Raw genomic sequence first — 27801 nt, forward strand, 5'->3', positions numbered from 1 at the left:
CATATTTCCCAAATGTTTATTCTACAAAACATATGCATTTAGGATAGTGGATATGTGTGTTGTGTTTAGAGCACTGAGGAGGGAAATCCAGAGATCTGTTCTTGGGTCTCTGCACTGTCCAGGTAAAAGCTAAACTTATTTGAAAGGAAGAGTGGAAAGACAATAAATCAAAGTTGCAGATAGGCTGCATAACGATCACTCAGCTATGTCTAGATTTACAGGCTTGGGAAATGTGTTTCAGCTCTATAGAAAACAGTTCAGCATTTTTTCATGTGTTTTTTGGCTGCATAAATGTCTTCTTTTGAGAAGTGTCTGTTCATGTCCTTTGCCCACTTTTTGATGGGGTTGTTTGTTTTTTTCTTGTAAATTTGTTTGAGTTCATTGTAGATTCTGGATATTAGCCCTTTGTCAGACGAGTAGGTTGCGAAAATTTTCTCCGATTTTGTAGGTTGCCCGTTCACTCTGATGGTAGTTTCTTTTGCTGTGCAGAAGCTCTTTAGTTTAATTAGATCCCATTTGTCAATTTTGGCTTTTGTTGCCATTGCTTTTGGTGTTTTAGACATGAAGTCCTTGCCCATGCCTATGTCCTGAATGGTAATGCCTATTCTCACTCATAGGTGGGAATTGAACAATGAGATCACATGGACACAGGAAGGGGAATATCACACTCTGGGGACTGTTGTGGGGTGGGGGGAGGGGGGAGGGATAGCACTGGGAGATATACCTAATGCTAGATGACGAGTTAGTGGGTGCAGCGCACCAGCATGGCACATGTATACGTATGTAACTAACCTGCACAATGTGCACATGTACCCTAAAACTTAAAGTATAATAAAAAATAAATAAAAAAAAGAAAAAGAAAACAGTTCAGCAACTGTTCCCCTCAGTGCAGAAACTGGTAGAAAGTTTACAGAGGAGAGGATGAGGTAAGGCAGAGAATGAGAAACAAAGAAGGGAAAGATAAACAAATAGAAAAGAGCAGTATGTGTGTCACAGACTGGCAGGAAGGGCAGGCACCCTTTCTAGAGTTAACTTTGACCAAATTACATGAGTTGATACTAAATTCTCAGTAGTATTAACATACAAACAAACTTTAGTTTTGGACACCTGTTCTGTAATTTTTGTTACCCTAGTAGTATATTTATGTCATGATTACTCTTATAAAATGTCTTACTTTCTGAGTGTTTATACAGAATATATTTTATTACTAAATTTGTATGAGGCAACTTAGAATAGAATTATCTTTAAAAAAAGATCTATGATACAGGACATGATGGAGAAGGAATCATTGGAAAACTGAGAAATAGAAACACAATAAGTACAATGAGAATGTATATATCCTCAATAAAAATCTCATGGTAGTGGTTGCCCCCAGATGAGAGGGAGGGATAAATAGGTATATGTAGCACAGGACATTTTTAAGGAGATACTCTGATGGTAGATACATGATATTATACTTTTGCCAAAACCCATAACACTGTACAACACAAACACTGAGCCCTAAGATAAACTATGAACTTTAGTCAATAATGTATCAATATTGATCTATCAATTGTAATAAATGTATCACACTAGTGCAAAATGTTGGTAATATGGGAAACTTTGTGGAAGGGATTATATGGGAACACTCTGTACTTTCTACTCATTATTTCTGTAAACCTAAAATTGCTATAAAAATTAAAGCCTATTAGTAAAAAAAATTCTCATAGTAAAGAAACACATATCGAGATGTTAATATTAGAAATAGATGTGTTGTTAGGAATACTGTTGTTAGGAATTCATCACTGGAAATGAGAATAGGAAAAAATTGCTGGGGGATCACTATGAAGAGCTATGAAATAGTTTGAAGCAGCAGACTAGATATGCACATGAAACTAGAGGTAGATCTCAAAAACTTAGTGGTGAATGACAAAAGGTTAGAAAGAGATTGGATACCCTTTATGTAAATTAAAATACCTGCATACCCAATGATATCACACATTTATTTTGCTTTAAAATTTTTTTATTTTACTTTATTTTTTTTAATTTTATTTTATTATTATTATACTTTAAGTTTTAGGGTACATGTGCACAATGTGCAGGTTTGTTACATATGTATACACGTGCCATGCTTGTGTGCTGCACCCATTAACTCATCATTTAGCATTAGGTATATCTCCTAATGCTATCCCTCCCCACTCCCCCCGACCCCACAACAGTCCCCGGAGTGTGATGTTCCCCTTCCTGTGTCCATGTGTTCTCATTGTTCAATTCCCACCTGTGAGTGAGAACATGCAGGATATCACACACTTTTTTAGCTTGAACAAATAAAAACATTAATAATAAACACATGAGAAAGCCCTTTATGGTGAAAGATGGGAATAGAAACAAATGGGGTAGACATGAAGAGTTATACAAGTATGAAAGAGGCCTTGCCCAAATTAATGAAGATATTGCCTCATCAATAAGGAAAATGATTAACTGAATCATTTTCATTCATTAAAAGTACAGATGGTACAGAGTCTGGCTAGATATTTACCATCATTTTTCTTTTTAAAGGCCTATTGGAAGAAAGCATTTCTTGTAATTCAATGTAGTTACCATGGGGATTTACTTGGATGTGGCAAGTAATATACGCTAACTCCAGACCTGACCATAAAAGGTCCACTGTAGTCTCACACGCTCTTTCATAGAAATTAAAGACCTGCAATAAATGGCCCTGGTTCTCCGAGCTACTGTCTGAAAGATGGGTGCCTGTAGACTCATTCCACCATATCTGACTAAAACATCAATGAGGATTATCCTTTCATTATGGTAACTGTTTAAGATTTTGGGCAGCTAACTCTCATGACTAATGTGGTAGGGCTAAGATGAAGCTGGTGTTTGATGAAGATAAACAGAGAAGGTTTATGTGCATTTAAACATTTATTTATTTATTTATTTATTGAGATGGAGTCTTGCTCTGCCACCAGGCTGGAGTGCGGTGGTGCCATCTCGGCTCACTGCAACCACCGCCTCCTGGGTTCAAGCCATTCTCCTGCCTCAGCCTCCAGAGTAGCTGGGACTACAGGCACCCATCACCATGCCCAGCTAGTTTTTTTATTTTGTATTTTTAGTAGAGACGGGGTTTCAGCATGTTGGCCAGGATGGTCTTGATCTCTTGACTTCGTGATCCGCCAGCCTCGGCCTCCCAAAGTGCTGGGATTACAGGTGTGAGCCACTGTGCCTGGCCTATTTTATTTCTTAAATTAACAAATAATAATTGTACATATTCATGGAATATATAGTGATGTTTCAATACTTATAATGTACAGTAATCAGAATGGAGTGATTAGCATACCTATCTTCTCAAAACACCTATCATTTCTTTGTGTTGGAAATATTAGATATCCTCCTTTGAGCTATTTGAAATTATATATATATTATGGTTAACTAAAGTAATCCTACAGTGGTATAGAATACTATGTGCATATTTTGATTGGAGGAGGAAGGAGAAGAGGCAAAGAGAGCATCTAGAATGAAAAAGTTGTGTCAGTCTTGCTTTGGTTTAATGAACTTACATTAAGGTGAAAATGAATGCTAGTGAAAAAAGAATGAAGGCACAGTTGTATACTACAGTGCATAATGAATAAATCTGGGTAGCTTTGAAACCTGAAAAAGGAAGAAGTCAAGGCTGGAAAACTTGATTAATAAGGTAAGAGAATGCCAATGCCAGTCATGGTGATGTAAAATGGTGATCATATGGTGAGTTCCTGCTTTAGACAGAGTTTAATCTACTTGATATCACTGGTCTCTACATTTCTTTTCTGAGTTACCCCTCCCACTTTCATAACTATGAAAATATTTATATGCTAATAAATTCTAAGTTATTGTCTCTAGCTTTGACCTCTTCTGTGACCTGAATATCCATTATATACAACTGTCTACCTGAAACTCCATGTGCATGTCTAATAGGCAACTCCGACCCAGCAAGTACAAAGCAGACATCTTGACTTTCTTCCCCAGATTTGCTTCCTTTCTAGTCTTCTCTCATCTTGTATAGTGGCATCAGAATTTACTTGTTTGCTCAGGCCAAAAGCCTATATCCCCTTGGATTCTTCTATTTCTCTTCCTAGCAGTCCCCCAAATAGTGGGAAATATTCTAAACTTATCAGCAACTCTTATTGTCTCTACCTCTGAAACATTTTACAAATCCAACTCTATCTTACCATCTCCCTTGATACCCCTTTAATTTACATTCTTGTGATCTTTCCTCTGGACTATTTCAACAGCCTTTTAAATGGTCCTTGCTACTACTCAGTGGAGGAGTAAGTCTTTAAAAAGGTTTTATTGTAAAATTCCCCTTAAAAATAAAGATTGAGAAATTTACTGAGAGTAACTTGGGTGAAGGCACCACCAGATAGGAGTCAAGGAAGAGATCTTTGAGGGGGTGAAATTTAAATTTGAGTAAACAGAAGGTGTGGGCTGAGCTATGTGCAGAAAAAAGAATATTATGGCCAGAGGGAACAGCAAGTGTAAATGCTACATGATGGGAACCAGCTTGATGTCTTGAAGACTAGCAGAAAATGGAAGAAGGTAATAGATGAGGTGAGAAAGGGATACAGCAGCCAGATCTCAGAGCTGGCAAGATTTATGATAAGAAAACTTAGATTTTATTCTAAGTGCAATGGAATACTGTTGAGTGTCATCTAGCTCCTGGGGGGAAGAAAGACAGAAAAAACTTTCAAGCTTGAGAAGGCACAGATAATGAGATAAATTCGATGTATGGATTAACTGTGTGATATTAACAGGAGTCAAACACTAGCAGATGGTTCTTTTTAAAGAAGTGAGCAACATATTCTTAAAGGTTTTGTAACAGAACAAGGTAGTTATTTGTTAGAAATGCAGAAGTTCCTTCATTTGATAGGAGGTTGAACTTGATAACTTCTAGAGTTCCTTTACTATCTTCCAAAATATCCCTTTACTATTTTAGATCTGTTAGGGTCATCTTACAAATCTGAGCCATGGTTATTGAAATAAATTATTTTACAACTGGTCTCCTGGCTGCCACTATTAGCTCTTATTAACAGTCTTTTCAACTCAACTGTCACAAACCCAATCATTGTTATATCCCTTATTAAACATTTCAAATTAAAATGTGGCACATATACACCATGGAATACTATGCAGCCATAAAAAATGATGAGTTCATGTCCTTTGTAGGGACATGAATGAAAATGGAAATCATTCTCAGTAAACTATTGCAAGGACAAAAAACCAAACACCGCATGTTCTCACTTATAGGTGGGAATTGAACAATGAGAACACATGGACACAGGAAGGGGAACATCACGCTCTGGGGCCTGTTGTGGGGTGGGGGGAGTGGGGAGGGATAGCATTAGGAGATATACCTAATGCTAAATGACGAGTTAATAGGTGCAGCACACCAGCATGGCACATGTATACATATGTAACAAACCTGCACATTGTGCACATGTACCCTAAAACTTAAAGTATAATAATAATAAAATTAAAAAAAAAACAAAAAAAATTTCATTGAAGTTTATTTTTCATTAAAAATTTTTTTATTATACTTTAAGATCTGGGGTACCTGTGCAGAACATGCAGTTTTGTTACATAGGTGTACAAGTGCCATGGTGGTTTGCTGCACCCATTAACTCGTCATCTACATTAGGTATTTCTCCTAATGCTACTCCTCCCCTAGCCCTGCACTCCACAACAGGCCCTGGTATGTGATGTTCCCCTCCCTGTGTCCATGTGTTCTCACTGTTCAGCTCCCACTTCTGAGTGAGAACATGCAGTGTTTAGTTTTCTGTTCCTGTGTTAGTTTGCTGAGAATGATGGTTTCTAGCTTCATCCATGTCTCTGCAAAGGACATGAACTCATCCTTTTTTATGGCTGCATAGTATTCCATGGTGTATATGTGCTACATTTTCTTAATCCAGTCTGTCATTGGTGGACATTTGGGTTGGTTCCAAGTATTTGCTATTGTGAATAGTGCCGCAGTAAACATACGTGTGGATGTGCCTTTATAGTAGCATGATTTATAATCCTTTGGGTATATACCCAGTAGTAGGATTCTGGGTGAAATTATATTTCTAGTTCTAGATCCTTGAGGAATTGCCACACTGTCTTCCACAATGGTTGAACTAATTTACACTCCCACCAACAGTGTAAAAGTGTTCTTATTTCTCCACATCCTCTCCAGCATCTGTTGTTTCCTGACTTTTTAAATGATTGCCATTCTAACTGGTGTGAGATGATATCCCATTGCAGTTTTGATTTGCATTTCTCTGATGACTGGTGATGATGAGCATTTTTTCCTATGTTGGTTGGCTGCATAAATGTCTTCTTTTGAGAAGTGTCTGTTCATATCCTTTGCCCACTTTTTGATGGGGTCGTTTGTTTTTTTTCTTGTAAATTTGTTTAAGTTCTTTTTAGATTCTGGATATTAGCCCTTTGTCAGATGGGTAGATTGCAAAAATTTTCTCCCATTCTGTATGTTTCCTGTTCACCCTGATGGTAGTTTCTTTTGCTGTGCAGAAGCTCTTTAGTTTAATTAGATCCCATTTGTCTATTTTGGCTTTTGTTGCCATTGCTTTGGTGTTGTAGACGTGAAGTCTTTGCCCATGCCTGTGACCTGAATGGTATTGCCTAGGTTTTCTTCTAGGATTTTTATGGTTTTAGGTCTTACTTTTAAGTCTTTAATCCATCTTGAATTAATTTTTGTATAAAGTGTAAGGAAGAGGTCCAGTTTCAATTTTCTGCATATGGCTAGCCTGTTTTCCCAATACCATTCATTAAATAGGGAATCCTTTCCCCATTGCTTGTTTTTGTCAGGTTTGTCAAAGATCAGATAGTTGTAAATGTGTGGTATTATTTCTGAGGCCCCTATTCTGTTCCATTGGTCTATATATCTGTTTTGGAACCAGTACCATGCTGTTTTGATTACTGTAGCCTTGTAGCATAATTTGAAGTCAGGTAGCGTGTTGCCTCCAGCTTTATTCTTTTTGCTTAGGATTTTCTTAGCTATGTGGGGTCTTTTTTGGTTCCATATGAAGTTTAAAGCAGTTTTTTCCAATTCTGTGAAGAAAGTCAGTGGTAGCTTGATGGGGATAGCATTGAATGTATAAATTACTTTGGGAAGTATGGCAATTTTCACAGTATTGATTCTTTTTATCCATGAGCATGGAATGTTTTTCCATTTGTTGGTGTCCTCTCATTTCTTTGAGCAGTGGCTTTCCTTGAAGAGGTCCATCAGATCCCTTGTAAGTTGTATTCCTAGGTATTTTATTCTCTTAGTAGCAATTGTTAATAGGAGTTCACTCAGGATTTGGCTCTCAGTTTGTCTGTTATTGGTGTATAGGAATACTTGTGATTTTTAAAAATTATACTTTAAGTTCTAGGGTACATGTGCACAATGTGCAGGTTTGTTACATATGTATACATGTGCCATATTGGTTTGCTGCACCCATCAAGTCGTCATTTACATTAGGTATTTCTCCTAATGCTATCACTGCCCCAGCCCCCCACTCCCTGACAGGCCCTGGTATGTGATGTTCCCCACCCTGTTTCCATGTGTTCTCATTGTTCAACTCCCACCTATAAGTGAGAACATGCGGTGTTTGACTTTCGGTCCTTGTGATAGTTTGTTTAGAATGATGGTTTCCAGCTACATTCAAGTCCCTGCAAAGGACATGAACTCATCCTTTTTTATGGCTGCATAGTATTCCATGGTGTATAAGTGCCACATTTTCTTAATCCAGTCTGTCATTGGTGGACATTTGGGTTGGTTCCAAGTCTTTGCTATTGTGAATAGTGCCACAATAAACATACATGTGCATGTGTCTTTAGAGTAGCATGATTTATAATCATTTGGGTATATACCCAGGAATGTGATTGCTGGGTCAAATGGTACTTCTAGTTCTAGAACCTTGAGGAATCGCCACACTATCTTCCACAATGGTTGAATTAATTTACACTCCCACCAACAGTGTAAAAGTGTTCCTATTTCTCCACATCCTCTCCAGCACCTGTTGTTTCCTGACTTTTTAATCACTGCCATTCTAACTGGTGTGAGATGGTATCTCATTGCAGTTTTGATTTGCATTTCTCTGATGACTAGTGATGATGAACATTTTTTCATATGTCTGTTTTCTGCATAAATGTCTTCTTTTGAGAAATGTTGTTCATATCCTTTGCCCACTTTTTGATTTTTTTTTGTAAATTTGTTTAAGTTCTTTTTAGATTCTGGATATTAGCCGTTTGTCAGATGGATAGACTACCAAAATTTTCTCCCATTCTGTAGGTTGCCTGTTCACTCTGATGATAGTTACTTTTGCTGTGCAGAAGCTCTTTAGTTTAATTAGTGTGGGTGGCAAGCCACCCAGGCACCGACGCAAGAGACTGAGAGCAGGAGCTGTTCCAGTATAATAAAGAAAATATATAAAATAAGAATAGTTATACTAGATATAGATGATAGATATGATTATATATGAATATTATTAATCATTAGTTTGTAGCAATTACTCTTTATTCCAATATTATAATAATCTTCACTCTACAATTATAACTTAGGAGAAACCAGGCCATAGAGAGATAGGAGCTGAAGGGTCACGGTGAGAAGTGACCAGAAGACAAGAGCGTGAGCCTTCTGTTATGCCTGGACAGGGCCACCAGAGGGCTCCTTGGTCTAGCAGTAACACCAGCGCCTGGGAAGACACCTGTTACCTAGCGGACCTTGGTCTAGTCATAGCGTCAGTGCCTAGGAAAAGCACCCGCTACTTAGCAGACTGGGAAAGGGATTCTCCCTTTCCCTGGGGGAGTTAGAGAAGACTCTGCTCCACCACCTCTTGTGGAGGGACTGACATCAGTCAGGCCCACCTGCAGTTATCCGGAGGCCTAACCATCTCCCTGTGATGCTGTGTTTCAGCGGTCATGCTCCTGGTCCGCTTTCATGTTCCATCCTGTACACCTGGCTCTGCCTTCTAGATAGCAGTAGCAGAATTAGTGAAAGTACTAAAAGTGTCTGAAATGCAGAAATAATGGCATAAACTGTCTCCTCTCTCTCTCTCTGTCTGCCTCAGCTGCCAAATCGGGAAGGGCCCTCTGTCCAGTGGACACATGACCCATGTGACCTTACCTATCATTGGAGATGGCTCACATTCCTTACCCTGCCCCCTTGTCTTGTATCCAATAAATAACAGCGCAGCCTGGCATTTGGGGCCACTACCAGTCTCCATGTCTTGGTGGTAGTGGTCCCCCAGGCACAGCTGTCTTTTCTTTTACCTCTTTTTCTTGTGTCTTTATATCTACAATCTCTCATCTCTGTACATGGGGAGAAAAACCCACAGACCTTGTAGGGCTGGTCCCTACAAATTAGATCCCATTTTTCTATTTTGGCTTTTGTTGCCATTGCTTTTGGTGTTTTAGTCATGAAGTCTTTGCTCATGCCTAAGTCCTGAATGGTACTGCCTAGGTTTTCTCTAGGGTTTTTATGGTGTTAGGTCTTACATTTAAGTCTTTAATCCATCTTGAGTTAATTTTTGTATAAGGTGTAAGGAAGGGATCCAGTTTTAGCTTTCTACATATGGCTAGCCAGTTTTCCGAGCACCACTTATTAAAAAGGAAATCCTTTCCCCATTGCTTGTTTTTGTCAGGTTTGTCAAAGATTAGATGGTTGTAGATGTGTGGTGTTATTTCTGAGGCTTCTATTCTGTTCCATTGGTCTATATATCTGTTTTGGTACCAGTACCATGCTGTTTTGATTATTGTAGCCTTGTAGTATAGTTTGAAGTCAGGTAGCGTGTTGCCTCCAGCTTTGATCTTTTTGCTTAGGGTTGTCTTGGCTATGCGGTCTCTTTTTGGTTCCATGTGAAGTTTAAAGCAGTTTTTTTTCCAATTCTGTGAAGAAAGACATTGGTAGCTAGATGGGGATGGCATTGAATCTATAAATTACCTTGGACAGTAGGACCATTTTCATATTGATTCTTCCTATCCGTGACCATGGAATGTTCTTCCACTTGCTTGTGTCCTCTTTTATTTTGTTGAGCAGTGGTTTGTGGTTTTCCTTGAGGAGGTTCTTCACATCCCTTGTAAGTTGGATTCCTAGGTATTTTATTCTCTTTGTAGTAACTGTGGATGGGAGTTCACTCATGATTTGGCTCTCTGTTTGTCTGTTATTGGTGTATAGGAATGCTTGTGATTTTTCCACATTAATTTTTTATTCTGAGACTTTGCTAAAGTTGCTTATCAGCTTAAGGAGATTTTGGCTGAGATGATGGGGTTTTCTAAGTATATAATAATTTCATCTGCAAACAGAGACAATTTCATTTCCCCTTTTTCTAACTGAATACCCTTTATTTCTTTCTCTTGCCTGATTGCCGTGGCCAGAACTTCCAACACTATGTTGAATAGGAGTGGTGAGAGAGGGCATCCTTGTCTTGTGCTGGTTTTCAAAGGGAATGCTTCCAGTTTTTGCCCATTCAGTATGATATTGGCTTTGGGTTTGTCATAACTAACTCTTATTATTTTGAGATACGTTCCATGTATACCTAGTTTATTGAGAGTTTTTAGCATGAAGTGCTGTTGAATTTTGTTGAAGGTCTTTTCTGCATCTATTGAGATAATCATGTGGTTTTTGTCATTGGTTCTGTTTATGTGATGGATTATGTTTATTGATTTGCATATGTTGAACCAGCCTTGCATCCCAGGGATGAAGCCCACTTGATTATGGTGGATAAGCTTTTTGATGTGCTGCTGGATTCGGTTTGCTAGTATTTTATTGAGGATTTTCACACCAATGTTCATCAGGGATGTTGGTCAAAAATTCTCTTTTTCTTGTGTCTCTGTCAGGCTTTGCTATCATGATGATGCTGGTCTCATAAAATGAATTAGGGAGGATTCTCTCTTTTTCTATTAATTGGAATAGTTTCAGAAGGAATGGTACCTACTCCTCTTTGTACCTATGGCAGAATTCGGCTGTGAATCCGTCTGGTCCTGGACTTTTTTTGATTGGTGGGCTATTAATTATTGCCTCAATTTCAGAGCCCATTATTGTTCTATTCAGAGATTCAACTTCTTCCTGGTTTAGTCTTGGGAGGGTGTATTTGTCCAGGAATTTATCAATTTCTTCTAGATTTTCTAGTTTATTTGTATAGAGGTGTTTATAGTGTTCTCTGATGGTAGTTTGTATTTCTGTGGGATCGGTGGTGCTGGATATCCTTGTCAACCTTCTGTCTCATTGATCTAATATTGACAGTGGGGTGTTAAAGTCTCTCATTATTATTGTGTGGTAGTCTAAGTCTTTTTTTAGGTCTTTAAGAACTTGCTTTATGAATCTGGGTGGTCCTGTATTGGGTGTATATATATTTAGGATAGTTAGCTTTTCTTGTTGAATTGATCCCTTTACCATTATATAGTGGCCTTCTTTGTCTCTTTTGATCTTTGTTGGTTTAAAGTCTGTTTTATCAGATACTAGGATTGCAACCCCAGCTTTTTTTCGCTTTCCATTTGCTTGGTAGATCTTCCTCCTTCCCTGTATTTTGAGCCTATACACATCTTTGTATGTGAGCTGGGTTTCCTGAGTACAGCACACCGATAAAGAGTCTTGACTCTTTATCCAATTTGCCAGTCTGTGTCTTTTAACTGGGGCATTTAGCCCAGTTACATTTAAGGTTAATATTATTATGTTTGAATTTGAGCCTGTCATTATGATGTTAGCTGGTTATTTTGCCTGTTAATTGAGGCAGTTTCTTCATAATGTCAATGGTCTTTACAATTTGGTATGTTTTTGCAGTGGCTGGTACTGGTTGTTCCTTTCCATGTTTAGTGCTTCCTTCAGGAACTCTTGTAAGGCAGGCCTGGTGGTGACAAAATCTGTCAGCATTTGCTTGTCTTTAAAGGATTTTTATTTCTCCTTCACTTATGAAGCTTAGTTTGGCGGGACATGAAATTCTGGGTTGAAAATTCTTTTTTTAAGAATGTTGAATATTGGCCCCCAATCTGTTCTGGCTTGTAGGGTTTCTGCTGAGAGAAGTGCTATTAGTCTGATGGGCTTCCCTTAGTGGGTAACCCCACCTTTATCTCTGGCTGCCCTTAATATTTTTTGTCTTCATTTCAACCTTGGTGAATCTGACAATTACCTGTCTTGGGCTTGCTCTTCTCAAGGAGTATCTTTGTAGTGTTCTCTGTATTTCCTGGATTTGAATGTTGGCCTGCCTATCTAGGTTAGGGAAGCTCTCCTGGATAACATCCTGAAGAGTATCTTCTAACTTGGTTCCATTCTCCCCGTCACTTTCAGGTACTACACCAATCAATCATATATTTGGTCTTTTCACATAGTCCCATATTTCTTGACAGCTTTGTTAATTTCTTTTCACTCTTTTTTCTCTAATCTTGTCTTCTCACTTTATTTCATTCATTTCATCTTCAATCATTGATATCCTTTCTTCCACTTGATCCAATAGGCTATTTTAGCTTGTGCATGCATCACAAAGTTCTCATGCTGTGGTTTTCAGCTCCATCCAGTCCTTTAAGGTCTTCTCTACACTGTTTATTTTATTTAGCCATTCGTCTAACCTTTTTTCAAGGTTTTTAGCTTCCTTGAGATGGGTTAGAACATGCTTCTTTAGCTTGGAGAAGTTTGTTATTACCGACCTTCTGAAGCCTACTTCTGTCAACTTGTCAAACTCATTCTTCATCCTGTTTTTTTCCCTTGCTGGCGAGCAGCTGTGAACATTTGGAGGAGAAGAGGCACTCTGGTTTTTAGAATTTTCCACTTTTCTGCTCTGGTTTCTCCTCATCTTTGTGGTTTTATCTACCTTTGGTCTTTGATGTTGGTGACCTACAGATGGGGTTTTGGTGTAGATGTCCTTTTTGTTGATGGTGATGCTATTCCTTTCTGTTTGTTAGTTTTCATTCTGACAGTGAGGTCCCTCAGGTGCAGGTCTGTTGGAGTTTGCTGGAGGTCCACTCCCGACGCTGTTTGCCTGGGTATCACTAGCAGAGGTTGCAGAACAGCAAATATTGCTGCCTGATCCCTCCTCTGGAAGCTTCTTCCCAGAGGAGCACCCACCTGTATGAGGTGTCTGTCGGCCCCTACTGGGAAGTGTCTTCCAGTCAGGCTACATGGGGGCCAGGGACCCACTTGAGGAGGCAGCCTGTCTTTTCTCAGAGCTCGAATGCCATGCTGAGAGAACCACTGGTCTCTTCAGAGCTGTCAGACAGGGATGTTTAAGTCTGCAGAAGCTGTCTGCTGCCTTTTGTTCAGCTATGCCCTGCCCCCAGAGGTGGAATCTAGAGAGGCAGTAGTCCTTACTGAGCTACAGTGGGCTCTGCCCAGTTCAAACTTCCCAGCCACTTTGTTTACACTGTGAGCTACTCAAGCCTCAGCAATGGTGGATGCCCCTCCCCCATCAAGCTGCAGTATCGCAGGTTGATCTCAGACTGCTGCACTAGCAGTGAGCAAGGCATGGGACCCACCGAGCCAGGCATGCGAGGGAATCTCCTGATCTGCAGGCTGCTAAGACTGTGGGAAAAGTACAGTATGTGGTCAGGAGTGTACTGTTTCTCCAGGTACAGTCTGTCACACCTTCCCTTGGCTAGGAAAGGGAAATCCCCAATCCCTTGCACTTCCTGGGTGAGGCGGCACCCCACCCTGCTTCAGCTTACCCTCAATGGGTTGCACCCACTGTCCAACCAGTCCCAATGAGATGAACCAGGTACCTCAGTTGGAAATGTAGAAATCACCCATCTTCTGTGTTGATCTCACTGGGAGCTGCAGACCGGAGCTATTCCTATTCAGCCATCTTGGAAGTGATCCCAGGTCACAATTTTTAAATAAAGACTGTCAGATGACATTGAGCATCTAAACTCTCCTCAGTGTCCTTGTGGGTGACATGCTTCAGTGACAGCCATGGTTGAGTGCCTCCTTCAGAAGGAGCTCTGCCAGGACACAGGAATCCCCAAACATCTCATCCTCAAGCAAAGTCATCCTAGGTTCTTTTTTTTTCTTTTTTTTTTTTTCAGACAGTGTCTCGCTTTGTTGCCCAGGCCAGAGTACAGTGGCATGATCTCAGCTCACTGCAGCCTCTGCCTTCTGGGTTCAGGTGATTCTCACACCTCAGCCTCCTGAATAGCTGGGAGCTATATAGGTGCCAGCCACCATGCCAGGCTAATTTTTGTATTTTTAGTAGAGATGGGGTTTCACAGTATTGGCCAGGCTGGTCTCAAACTCCGTACCCCAAGTGATTCACCCACCTTGGCCTCCCAAAGTGTTGGGATTATGGGCATGAGTCACCGTGCCCAGTCCATTCTAGGTTCTTAATTTATTTATATGAATATACCACAATCTATTAGAGTAGATTAGTAGATAAATACAATCTATTTTGTATAACCCTTATGTGGTTATACAAATGACCTTTTAAAATTATTTCACAAGGATCAGCATCCAGGTTAGAGGTGCAATGTCTTCCTATCCTGTGAGTGCCACAGTGCTGCACAACCATCAGATTTTATAATGATGACTACCCACTGCACATGAGCACTTATGCTGCAGGTATGAAATGATGGCCAGTCTAAAAGTGCCTCAATAATTTCTCTCACAGGGTCTAGGTGGTTTAGAACATTGTCAAGGCCAATAACGCTGTTTCACAAATTTGCACTTTCAGACCCAAAGCACCTCCTGCCTCAAACACCCTTCCTCTCCCTGTATTGAATTAACTCCTACAAGTAAACCTCAAATCCTGTAATCTACTCTAAAAATCCCTTCCTGAAACTTGTTTGAATCTGATTTGGATGTCTTTTTCTGTCCTCTTTTATTCAGTACAATGAACAGACTTTTAATACCCAAGTATCATTTCTAATTCAAATAAGCATTCTTAATCAGCTGTAGCTTCCTGGAGTCAGAAAGAGAGATCAGCACATAGCACAATGCAAAGTATACAGTAAGAGCTCAGTAAATATTTCTAAAATAAAGGAATGAATATATCATCTGATAAACAGCCCCAAAGAAAGTGAGATGACACTCACCTGTCTGAAAGATGGCCATATATTAGACCTCCCAGCAGTGACCCAGCCATAAATAGGGATTGAACCATTGATTTTAGTGACTGAGATTCACATACCAGGTCCCACTGGAAGAGAAAGAAAGCAGTACAGCAGAGCTTGAGAAGAGTTTCAACTCTTTAGTAGAAACTGACTCCAAACTCCTACATATGGTGTACACAATCCTCTGCTAGGCAGGTCCTGCCTCCCTCTCCAGATTCATCTGCAGGTACTCTTTTCTGGCAGCTCATATTCTAAAAATACTAAACTTATTTCAACTTTTCAAATGCATCTGTCTCTCTCTCACCTCCTAACCTTCCAAAATATATATCCACATGTCTACAAGTCTTTATTCCTTTTCCTCTCGGACCACTAAGTTCCTTTAATGCATTACCTTATACACATTTTTTGGGTATTATAATTAAAAGCACATAAAAACAATTAAAGACTTCAGGTACAAAAATTTTAAAAATATATAAAACCCCCACAATCTTTCTAAGAAGGCTTCCCTCATCATGTAGGTAACATATGAGCTCTACCTTTGACTTCACTTAGCAGTCTATAATTCAACTACTACAGTAAGTCTCATCTTTGTCCACAGATTGAATCACCTGAACAGCTTTAATAATACCGATGCCTAGATCCTGTGCCCAGAGGTTCTGATTTACTTACTCTGGGTATCAGTTTTTTAAGTATTGAGAATCACTCAAAACTGGGGCGACTTAGCATAACATTTGCCTAACAGCATTCCAAATACTTTAAAAATTATAGGTCTTTCTCCCTAGATTAAATGACATAATAACAGGTTTATGTTTAGTTTGTTTAATTAATTCGCTTAATATTAGGTTGGTGCAAATATAATTGTGGTTTTTGCATTGTTGGAATTTGCCATTTGATATTGGAATACATTCTTAAATAATGTGGTTATGTTATCAGTCATTGCAATGGACACTTCTCGCTTTATTTTTTTGCTAATGACTTATTACTTGCTGTTTATTTTATGTTTATTTTTGACTATGGAAATGATGTTAGACAAAAAGCAAATCCGAGTGATTTTCTTATTTGAGTTCAAAATGGGCTGTAAAGCAGTGGAGACAACTTGCAACATCAACAACGCATTTGACCCAGAAACTGCTAATGAACATACAGTGCAGTGGTGGTTCAAGAAGTTTTGCAAAGGAGACGAGAGCCTTGAAGATGAGGAGTGTAGTGGCTGGCCATCGGAAGTCAACAATGACCAGTTGAGAGCAATCATCGAAGCTGATCCTCTTACAACTACGCAAGAAGTTGCCAAAGAACTCAGCGTTGACCATTCTACAGTCATTTGGCATTTGGGACAAATTGGAAAGGTGAAAAAGCTCGATAAGTGGGTGCTTCATGAGCTGACTGCAAATAGAAAACATCATTGTTTTGAAGTGTCATCTTATTCTACACAACAACAAACCATTCCTCAATCAGATTGTAATGTGTGATGAAAAGTAGATTTTATATGACAACTGGCAATGAACAGCTCAGTGACTGGATTGAGAAGCAGCTCCAAAGCACTTTCCAAAGTGAAACTTGCACAAAAAAAAGGTCATGGTCACTGTTTGGTGGTCTGTCGCTGGTCTGATCCACTACAGCTTTCTGAATCCCAGTGAAACCATTACATCTGAGAAGTATGCTCAGCACATCGATGAGATGCACTGAAAACTGCAACACCTGCAACTGGCACTGGTCAATAAAAAGGGCCCAATTCTTCTCCATGACAACATCCAACAGCACATCATACAACCAATGCTTCAAAAGTTGAACAAATTCGGCTACGAAGTTGTGCCTTATCCACCATATTCACCTGACCTCTTGCCAACTGACTCCCACTTCTTCAAACATCTCAACAACTGTTTTGAGGCTGATTTGAGTAATAATAAAACTCCGGTCTCCTGCACAGCTGGCTCTGCATGAATTATTCTTTCTTGATTGCAATTCCCCTGTCTTGATGAATAGGCTCTGTCTAGGCAGTGGACAAGGTGTCTCACCCTTGGGTGGTTGCAAATTTGGGAGCTCATCTGGGATTGCCCTTGTGGCTACCTGCCCATAGTTCAGTGGCCCCCTCTTCGGCAATGGATCCAGAAGCCAGCCCAAGTGGTCGCCTAGTTCTCTTGGACTGGTGGCTGACTCTGGTACTCTCTCTACTGGTGGGGAGCTGCCAATCCAATGTACATGGGTTTAATTGCAATGGAGACATAGTCATGGGGAGATGTCCCTTAACTGTAGCTCTATCAGAGGGTGTCTGTCTGTAGCCTCAATGTGGTGTGTCTGCATTGGTGAGTATCCTAGACACTGCCAACACCTCCTTCCTTCTCTCGATGGATTCTGTAGCCCTGTGGTGGGGTGTCTGTAGCCCCATTGCAGGGTGTCTCTTTGTAGCTCCACCACGGGGTGTCTGTGTCTGTAGCTCCATTGCAGGGTGTCTGTTTGGCTCCTGAGGGGGTCTCGGTTGGTTCTTTCTAACTAGTAGGAAGAGTCCTGGTTTGGGAGGCTTCTCCTCAATCAGGAAGATTTCAAGGAGGTTTCTCAGATGGAGAATAGGAGGATAGTTTGGAAGGGATAATCTTGAAGTTCTTGGCTAGGGATCTGATTTGGAAGGCCTGCTGTCCATCTCATCTTTGTGCGTGTTTGTATATGTGAAAGGGATCTCACAAGGGGTTGTTGGTGGAAGTCCAGTAGCCCTAACTCAGAGAACCTTCCTTATTTGTCTGGTTATATTTGATGACCCTAAAAAAGGCTCAACAGGCCTGTCTCTCAGGGTAACTATCTGCTCTTTGCCTTGCCCAGAGACCCCATTGTGAATTACATTTGCAGGTCATCTCTCCCCACCTGGAGTGGATCAAAGGCAACAGGGACCAACAGGAAAAAAGTTTGAGCTTTGCCAGGCTGATATTGGGTACTGAATGAGGTGACTAATGTCTGTTTTGTATGTGTATTTTGCTGGAATGGAAAATGTTAATTCAGTTACCCATGCAGCCCATTGGGCAGCATCTTGCAAATTAAGAATCTTGTCTATGTTTCCATAAAACAGGAAAGGGTGATTTCCTCTTTTAAAGTGGCATGAACCCCACAGCTATAGCACAAGTGAGCAGGATCATCAGAAGCCACTCCATTCTTCTGGAAGCTGCAGAGAAAGGGAAACTGGAAACCTGATATACCAGCAAAAAGGGTAAGAAATTCTTACTGGCCAAGTTTCTGGTCTCTCTCTGTCTTTCTCTGTCTTGGTAAATAGTAAACTATCTGTCTCATCTGCAAGGGTTTGATTAATAAAAAAAGGATTTATGAGACTAATCTTAGGCTGTAGCATATCTGGTATAGTTTGTGCTAAGAATTTGTCTTTCTGTGTTCTGTAATGGAGAGAGGGGTATCAACAGGATAGAACGTGGGTTTAGGACCTCTATAAGCCTGCTTTTCAAGCCAGCTCAGCAGGCTGGTCAGTTACAAACTTTGCTATGGGTCCCTGAAGCCAATACTGTATGAAATTTCTATGTCTTGTTTTGTGTCCTTAAGAGCTCAACCTTGTGACCATGCAGGGATTCTTTCTTTTTGTTTCCACCATCCAGAGGACAGAAATTTTGGGGTTCATGTCATAGTCCTACAATTTTTTCCTGACCAGTTAAAGCTTTGCAAGCTTGAAATTGGCTTCTGAGGCCGGGTACGTGGTGGCTTACGCCTGTAATCCCAGCACTTTTGGAGGCCGAGGCGGGCAGATCATAAGGTCAGGAGATCAAGACCATCCTGGCTAACACGGTGAAACCCTGTCTCTACTAAAAATAGAAAAAATTAGCCGGGTGTGGTGGCGGGCACCTGTAGTCCCAGCTACTCGGGAGGCTGAGGCAGGAGAATGGCATGAACCTGGGAGGTGGAGCTTGCAGTGAGCCAAGATCATGCCACTGCACTCCAGTCTGGGCAACAGAGCAAGACTCTGTCTCAAAAAAAAAAAAAAAAAAAAAAAAAAAAGAAATTGGCTTCTGTACTCTCCTTCTGGGAAAAGCAATAGAAACTGCTCAATGCTGTATAGTTCAATAGCTAAGGCTTTATCTTTTGATAATGGTGGCCTGGGTTCAATTGTTGGCTTCTGGAATGATTCCTTCCTGGTTTATTTGTGTAACTTTGCCATTTAATAAGGTTTTTTCCCCCCATGGATAGCTTTTGATTTCCTCTGTTGAATTTTCCTTTCTCTGAACTACCTTGTAGAGATTCTAAATCTTGTAAAAAGAAACTGCCTACCATGTCTTTAAAGCACCTAGGAGGTTACCTTTGGTAAAGTTCAGAAATATTGGCTGCTTGGGTAATAAGAGATCTGAAAGGATTTTTTAAAAGAGCACTGTGGTTAAAAGTCAGCTTAATTAAAAGTGGATAAGCAAGCTATAGGCATATTTAAAAGGCCTTTATGTTTTTCTCTTCTTGGAACTTGTTTTTCTGGAAAAAGCTTTTTTCTTCTCAGTCAACTGAAATATTTTTCTCCATTTTTTTTTGTCTTGCCACTCTTAATGCACACACGAGGGGCCCTAAGATAATTTCTGGTAGCCTGGGACTCCTTGGGAAAAACAGAAGGTGCCACAGACACCGTTTTGGAAGAAAGCTCTGTTTTCCTCATGAAACCCCAGCAATTAAAAGCGGATAGATCCCTCTCAAAATGCTGTGTTCTGTTTCGCATTGTGTCATCTGACAGTTTTGAGTTTTAGGGGTATCAGAAATTACTTTTCATTATGAAAGAGCTTGGTGTGTAATAACTAGGTAGGAAATATACCTTAGGGGATGGCTAATAGTAGTTATGGAGGAACACTTGACTCTTTGCACACCTGGATCAGAGAAGCATGCTCTTGGCTACCTGGAAGATATGGAAACATCCCCAACCCCCACTGAGAAATGAGACTCTCATGTGGGATGGTCTAATTATAAGATGGGCTGATTGGCTGGGTTGCCTTGCAAGGAAATGCACAGTTGGTAAAAGCACCACACTGACTTCTCCCAAAGTATTTCCCTCCTTTTAGGGATCCGATCCAGGATCCAGTATAAAATGGCACCCCTAATTTTGGGGATCTGTCTTTGCCTTCAGCTGTGATTAGACCCTAGAAATGCATGCTCTCCTGGCCCTTTTCCTCCAAGGGCTCTACCCGGAAGCCAGTAATCCAATTAAGAAACTGGCAAATGAAAAATCTTACAAGTACTGAATATTCTGTTTATCTGTATTTATATGTTTTTTTTGTGTGTGTGATATTTATATGTAAAAGAGCTCTGATTAATTAGCTTAGAAAAATAAGAGCTTAATATTTTGTCAGAAAAATAGAAACTTTAATGACTTTTTGTTCACATGTCTTTAGTAATCTTTTGGAAATAGAGACAGTTTTTTTTTTTTTTTTTTTTGAGACGGGGTCTTGCTCTGTCACCAGGCTGGAGTGCAGTGGCACAATCTCAGCTCATTGCAACTGCTGCCTCCTGGATTCAAGCAATTCTCCTGCCTCAGCCTCCTGAGTTGCTGGGACTACAGGCACACACCACCATGCCCAGCTAATTTTTGTATTTTTAGTAGAGATGAGGTTTCACCGTGTTGGCCAGGATGGTCTCAATCTCTTGACCTCATGATCTGCCCACCTCGGCCTCCCAAAGTGCTGGGACTACAGGCGTGAGCCACCACGTCTGGGCATAAAGACAGTTTTAAAGATTATCGGTAAAACAAAGTGTCTTGAAAATATAGACATCTGGTCTAAATTAAGGCCAGATATCAGATCTGCTAAATGCCTTAAGGTCAAACTGTTTCCTCGACCTTTGAAAATCATTCAGTTTACGTACTTTGGAGCATTAGATTATAGATGAGGCTTGGGGACACATGAAGAGCCTTGCCCTTAGCTATGCTGAAAAGAATTAGATCTTATCTTCACTTCTATCTGATGTCCTAGGCTTCACCCCAGTACATAATTAAAATTGCTTACTTACCAGGTTTTTCACTAAAAAACAAAAGTAGCAAAGAGTTAACATTGGAATATGAAATTGAGATTACTGGAGAAACAGTTTGACATACAAGGTGCGTAGGGAATGTGTTTTTGGTAAAAGTTTATAAGAAGGCATAAGACTATGGCTTTTGTTAAAGGGAATGTAATTTTTTCTGGTTTAGCGGGGGTTTTAAAGATTGTCTTAAACTAAGAATAAGACAAAACTGAAAGTTTAAGCAAAGTGAAAAGGTTTTGTAAAGCGTTAATCTTATAAAAAAATTCTGTGGGTATACACAAGTTGGCTAAGATGTAAAAGAAATTATTTAGCTTTTTACAATAGGTTAGAACATTAAAATCATACTGATGTGGGGCCAGAATCTGGGCCCATGTGTCCAAATAACAGGGTTTTCTTAGAAAATTGATGTGCTGTTTGATTGAAAATTGTAAAGCGTTCTAAAAAGTTTATAAAAATCTTACCTTATGGTCAAACTAATTAAAACTGGATAGGGATATAAAATTTTATTTTAAAAAACAAACTTTAACATTAAAGATGCACTAATGCAAACATGAAATTTGGTTTTCTCTTTTGAAGACAATTTTTATGTAATGTTAAAAGATAATGAAAGGGTTTTGTTTTCTCCTTTGGGTAAACAGCAGGAAAAAAAAGGAGGAGAGGGAGGAGACAGATTTAGTTGGCCTCATGCTATCTTTGTTGGGTTTTGTTTGGAAAGCTAACCCCCCTCCATCGGAGTAAAGGATACAATTGGAGAAACTGGTCATTTTACCAAGGCTTTGACTGGAATGGCATGCTTCTTGTAAAGAATCAAAGTTGACTTATGGAACCAATTAAAACCCACTGGGGAATCTGGCCTCATACCTTGTCCAGACACAGTCCCTGTACAAGGTTCCTGACCTGTGTTAAGTAAAGAATGTCACTTTCTAACAGGCCCAGGAACCCCAAGTTATCTTGAGGAGAGGACTTTGTTCAACTCATAGGTATCTGAGGGTACAAACCCATGGCTGGGCTCGGCTTTTAAAAAGCCTTATCTGAGATTCTTCATGGAACAGAGTTTCATCAAAGCCAATTTAAAAAGCCTAAGTGAAAAATAATTATTCTTGCTGCACTTTATGCAAATAATCAGGCCAAGTACAGTGAGACTAAAGTTTGTTTTGTAAACTGTAAGTCAGTTCTATCATAATTTGTTTTTAATAAAAATAGGGACTGGAGAGAGAAAAATTATGCTTCAAAAGAAAAACTATATTACACTTTTGTTAGCTGTTCTTGATGTTTTTTTTTCTGCAGGTTAGACTAAATTCTAAATTATTTGTGAGTTAGAAGGCCCCAGACAAATGCTTTCCAAGCTTTGCTTTTAAAATTGGGAATTGTACTCCTCATCCTAGGACTCATTATTTACCTTATAGCATGTTCTTCATTTAAATACTGTACTAAAACTATAGATGAGAGTACTAATATTTTTGCCACACAAGCCTTGGAAGCCCATCCAGGCCTGCGTGAATACACTCAGTTGCAAAGCAGTTCCACTCTTCTCACCTTGTGGTTCACTCCCATTCCCATTATGTCCCCTGTCAGCAGGAAGAAGCTGGAGTGATAGATGGCCTTTTCTCATCTTCATAGCCTACATCTTAAGATTAAGGCGTTATAAAACCCAAAGGGAGGGATTGAAACTGCCTTTGCAAAATTATGACTGAGACAGTGAAAGAGATCTAACTTAACCGACTCCATCTTGCTTCTGACCTCCAAGCTGTCCTTGTGCATTCCTGGGCATAGGTTGAACTAACTTTGCGAGAAACTTAGTTTGTAGTTTATAGTTTAAACAAAGACAGCCTTTCCCAAAGCAGACCTCCTCCTTGCCTGGGGACTAGATTAATGTTAGCCACAGGATTAGAAATTATGATTTAGTAGTCACACAGCTGGAGGCTACAAGATTCTGACCCTCCCTAAACTGCTCCTAAGATCAGTGCTTGAGATATTTTGCAGACCCCGCACTTGATGGATCAGCTGTCACCACCCAGATCGATAAACTGGCTCATCTGATCTTGTGACCCCCACTTAGGAAGTGACTCAGCACAAGAAGGCAGCTTTGACTCCCTATGATTTCAGCCCTGATCAGTCAGCACTCTTGGCTCACTGGCTGCCCCCCAACCACCAAGTTATCCTTAAAAACTCTGCTCCCCGAATGCTCAGGGAGACTAATTTGAGTAGTAATAAAACTCTGGCCTCCCTCAAAAAACAAAAAGCAAAAAACAAAAACAACCAAAACTAAGTATCTCAACAACATTTTGTAGGAAAAACACTTTCACAACCAGCAGAATGCAGAAAAATTTGTCAAATCCCAAAGCGTGGACATTTATGTCACAGAATTAACAAACTTATTTCTCATTGGCAAAAATGTGTTGATTGTAATGGTTCCTATTTTGATTAATAAAGATGTGTTTGAGCCTAGTTATAATGATTTAAAATTCATGGTCTAATACCACAATTACTTTTACACCAATATAATACTAATACACTTGGCTGTATCGTAGAGTATTAATAGATAATCAGGTGCTGCCACCTGCTAAAGGAATGAAGAATGAGCTGACTACAGGTCCCATCTAAGGACTAAAGGTATAAAGCAAGTCAATTTTTTTGTGTTAACTCCAAACACTTTAATCATATAAACAGAAGATTTACATGGGGCCTCTTACCTCAGTCACGATGGTGGAGAGGAAAGAGCTTCTGTCGTACACCCAGCCATCCACACAGGGCTCCGTGTCTGGCTCATTTGTGTTGGGGAAGGTCCCGTTCAGGTGAAGGAGCTGCCACTGGGGATGGATAAAGCGCTGACACTTCTGTGGCCTCAGGTTTGAGTCCAGTGGGATGGAGATTCTCAGGAGGTCATCCTTGCTGAGGGTCCCGGTATCATTGTCAGACACAGTGTCATTGTCCAGGAGGGGGACCCAGCAGCGATGACCAGGGGTGAATGCAGTGAAGTTCTCCAACACAATATTAGGGAACAGTAGGATGTTGGTGATGCAAAAGAAAGCTATCAGACAAATCTGGAATCTCCCCATGCCACCCACTTGATCCAGGAGCACATCAAAGCCCATTGAGACTGAACAGGTGATCCCCAAGAGGAAGCACAATGACTTTATGAAGAGAAGTTCAGAGGGAGAAAATGTCCCCTTTCACAAAGTTACCATAGTGCCATGTGGATCCTGACACTACTTTCTTCTCGATGGGCCCTGCACTGAGTGGTGTGACACCACTGCAGAAGAGCAGTGGAAGGACTTTCCCCAAGTCCTTTAACTTTAGGCAGCCAAATAGTTTCAGAAGTCACAGATATAATTATTTGGCAAAGAGACTGCTAGCTGTTGACAACTGAATCTTCTTAAAAGACTACTCTGTGAAAGATTCTGATCTCTGAGTTTCCTAATAAGTCAACGGTGGATTTTCAGGTGGATGCAGTCCCCACGTGACCTAAGATACACCTGTTCAATAGTCTGCCATTCTTCTCAGAAATGGGATATTAGAAAATCCAAAGTGAATTGCTTTATGATGTTCTTGTACAAAGATCAGAGAGCAGGGCTTTTTTTTGACTAGGACTGAGTTTCACTAAAAGTTAATAAAAACTATTCTTAGTTAAAGGAAAGTGGAATGTTGAGTTTAAACATTGACTTTTGCTAAGTGTAGTTCTGCTTCAGTTCAAGTCATACCAATGACAGGGCTTTAAAGATTTTTTAAAATAGGGAAATTAGGATAAGAAACAAAGAGAAAGGAAATAGTGCTTTTATGTATTATAGTAGTATATTTCACCAGATTTATTGATTCATTCAAATATCATTTTGGACTTTCTGGTGCTATGCTGTAAATAAAGCAATGTTAACTTACATATATTTATTTATAAGTTTAAAATAAAATTTGAGCTCAATGTCTCATATAAATGATAGGTTTGTAAATAATTGTACTGTAATGTCATCATATAACTATAAGGAAGATACACAGTGTGCTATGGAAGATTAAGGAGAAACTGTTTAATGATACCTGGATAGATGCCATGGAGCAGGGGAGTCATCCCTCTACAAATTAACTTTACCTACTCTTTTTTTTTTCGAGACAAAGTATCACTCTGTCACCAGGCTGGAGTGCAGCGGTGGGATCTTGGCTCTCTGCAGCCTTGACCTCCTGGGTTCAATCAATTCTCATGTCTCAGCCTCCCAAGTAGCTGGGATTACAGGCATTCACCCACATGCGCAGCTAATTTTTGTATTTTTTATGGAGAAGGGGTTTCATCATATTGGCCAGGCTGGCCTCAAACTCCTGACCTCATGTGATCTGCCCACCTCAGCCTCTGAAAGTGCTGGGATTACAGGCATGAGCCACCATGCCCAGCCAGCTTGACCTACTCTTGTGGGAAGATTCTTGAGATAATGAAGCAGTGGATGAGGGACTGCAAGAGTCAATTTTTAAATGAGGGAATAATAAGTACACAATTACAGTTAAAGGTGTGGCATAATTGTGTACCTACAAGGATATTCAAAAGCTAGCAGCTAAATAGCATGCATGGATATAATGGGAAAAGATAGATTGATTAAAAAGAAACCCAAAGAAACAAACAGAATCTCCAGAATTTATTCTGCCTACAAGAAGTTCTTATTTTTGAATTTCAAACTGGTCACCCATGAAACATCTTAAGATGCAGATTCCTGGATGGGTGCAGTGGCTCACACCTATAATCCCAGCTACTCAGGAGGCTGAGGCAGGAGAGCCACTTGAACCCGGGAGTGAAGGTTGCAGTGAGCTGAGATTGTGCCACTGCACTCCAGCCTGGGTGACACAGCAAGACTCTGTCTCAAAAAAAAAAAAAAGCAGATTCCTGTCCAGCCTGCAGAGATTCTCTGTTCAGGAAATGACTTTCATGGATCTATTCCAAACAGGAAATCTAATACATCACAGGGTTTTGTTGTAAATTGTTAGAAATGTTTTAGTTCACTAGGGCTGCATAACAAAATACCACAGACTTAACAGAAGGTGACTTTACAGAAGTTTATTTTCTCACAGTTCTGAAGGCTGAAAGTCTAAGATCAAGGTATCAACAGATTTGATTTCCTCTGAGCCTCTCTCTTTGGTTTGTCAATAGCTGCCTTCTCGTCATGTCCTCACATATTCTTTCATTTATGCATGTGCACACCTGGTGTTCCTTCCTCTTCTTATAAGGACACTAGTCATATTGGATCAGGGCCCCACCCTATGGGTCTCATTTTAACCTATCCCAAATATGGTTATAGTTTGAGGTATTAGGGGTTGGGACTTTGACATAGGAATTTTGGGAGTGGGAGACACAATTCACCCCATAATGGGGTTAGACAATCACAATTATATTTTACTAAAGTTACTGACACAGTGTAAAAATAGTAAGAAGTGAACGTTCCAGCAAGGCAAACCATTCAGAACCACAAGAATAAAATGATGTAAATAATGATTACAGCTGTGAATTCACTGAGTATTCACTATAAGTCGATTCTGTTGTAAGCACTTTTAATGTTTTCCTTATTTTAGTTCTCACCCTTGTTATCTACATTTTACCCCTGAGAAAACAAAGGACTAGAAACATTAAATAACTTGCCAAAGGATATACAGAGTGTAAGTGGTAGAGCCAAAATATGGACCATGGTAGTCTAAAGAAAAATCTCTTACTCACTTTAATAAATGACTTATTTTCTTTTTATTTTATTTTATTTTATTATTATTATACTTTAAGTTTTAGGGTACATGTGCACAATGTGCAGGTTAGTTACATATGTATACATGTGCCATGCTGGTGTGCTGCACCCATTAACTCATCAATAAATGACTTATTTTCATCTCATAAATTAAATGATTGTTTTTATGCTGAGAAACAACGATGGCCTATCTAGAGTCAAGATGGCTGGAAGAGGAGAAGCTGAAACCATTGTGCCCCATCCCCCAAATCTCCCATGAAACACAGAAAATTTAAAGGAGAGGAAATTAGTAAGTACCATGGTGACCAAGTGTAGACACAAAAAGGAATAAGAATGAATGTTCCATAGGTCAAAATAGTGATGTATCTCTAGAGTAATGAGTAAGTAAAGAAGCATGCAGAGAAAAAAGCATTAGTAAGGACAATAATGATCACTAGCAATATATTGTCATTTCCTATGTGCCAGACACTGGGCTGGGCGATTTCTGTGCATGTTATTTATTCCTCACAACAACCCTGTGAGATGGGTATTACCCTCCTTGGTTTACAGGGAAAATGTAACATGGACAAGTGTTGTAATATGCCCTATTAAGTTGACTGGGATAGTAAGATGTGAACACTGTATAAAGCTTAAAAAGTCTGGCAGGGAGTCCAGTGTTGGGTACACAGTGGAAGATTAGACTGGTGGCAATTAGGAAACTATGGGTAATGATAAAAACACCCACGTGTAAAATTCTCATTCCACCCTCATGGCACCCAGGCTTCTTCTGTTTCACAGATTCTACAATCATTTGGACAAAAGAAGCCCAGGTACTGTAATGTCAGCATGAGAAGTTTATGTCTTATTCAAATGGAAGAGAGGTGAAGTCTACTCACTCTTGCTGAGGTTGAATTCCTATTGTGCACCACCACTGCTATCTCTCTGTTTTATGTGCCTATAGGCTGTTATGTTCATCTATTTATCTCTCATTTCCTTCCAGCATTATTGATTGTTTTGCTGGCTTTATATAGTTTCTTTAGGACACTTACATTGACTTGCTACTGTGCTCAGTTCTTTCCTTTGATCTCACTGACACCTTTCAGTATTA

General features: G+C 39.8%; 1 protein-coding gene and 1 long non-coding RNA gene across 2 annotated transcripts in view; one reads left to right on the forward strand and one right to left on the reverse strand.

Moving 5' to 3' along the window:
- The window catches only part of LOC134807254 (uncharacterized), a 209688-nt gene extending 190754 nt beyond the window's left edge, over positions 1 to 18934 (forward strand). Inside the window, exon 5 of the long non-coding RNA XR_010147224.1 lies at positions 18086 to 18934. This is a non-coding gene — a long non-coding RNA (uncharacterized LOC134807254). The remainder of the gene's footprint in view (positions 1 to 18085) is intronic.
- SLC22A24 (solute carrier family 22 member 24) overlaps positions 1 to 24708 on the reverse strand; it is a 69559-nt gene extending 44851 nt beyond the window's left edge. The window contains 2 exon segments of the mRNA XM_063782989.1: positions 15010 to 15113; positions 23700 to 24708. Coding sequence (XP_063639059.1) covers positions 15010 to 15113; positions 23700 to 24101 — 506 coding nt within the window. The 5' untranslated portion in view covers positions 24102 to 24708.
- Between the last annotated feature and the right edge of the window lie 3093 nt (positions 24709 to 27801).

Source organism: Pan troglodytes, chromosome 9 (genome assembly GCF_028858775.2).
Source record: "Pan troglodytes isolate AG18354 chromosome 9, NHGRI_mPanTro3-v2.0_pri, whole genome shotgun sequence".
Taxonomy (NCBI): domain Eukaryota; kingdom Metazoa; phylum Chordata; class Mammalia; order Primates; family Hominidae; genus Pan; species Pan troglodytes.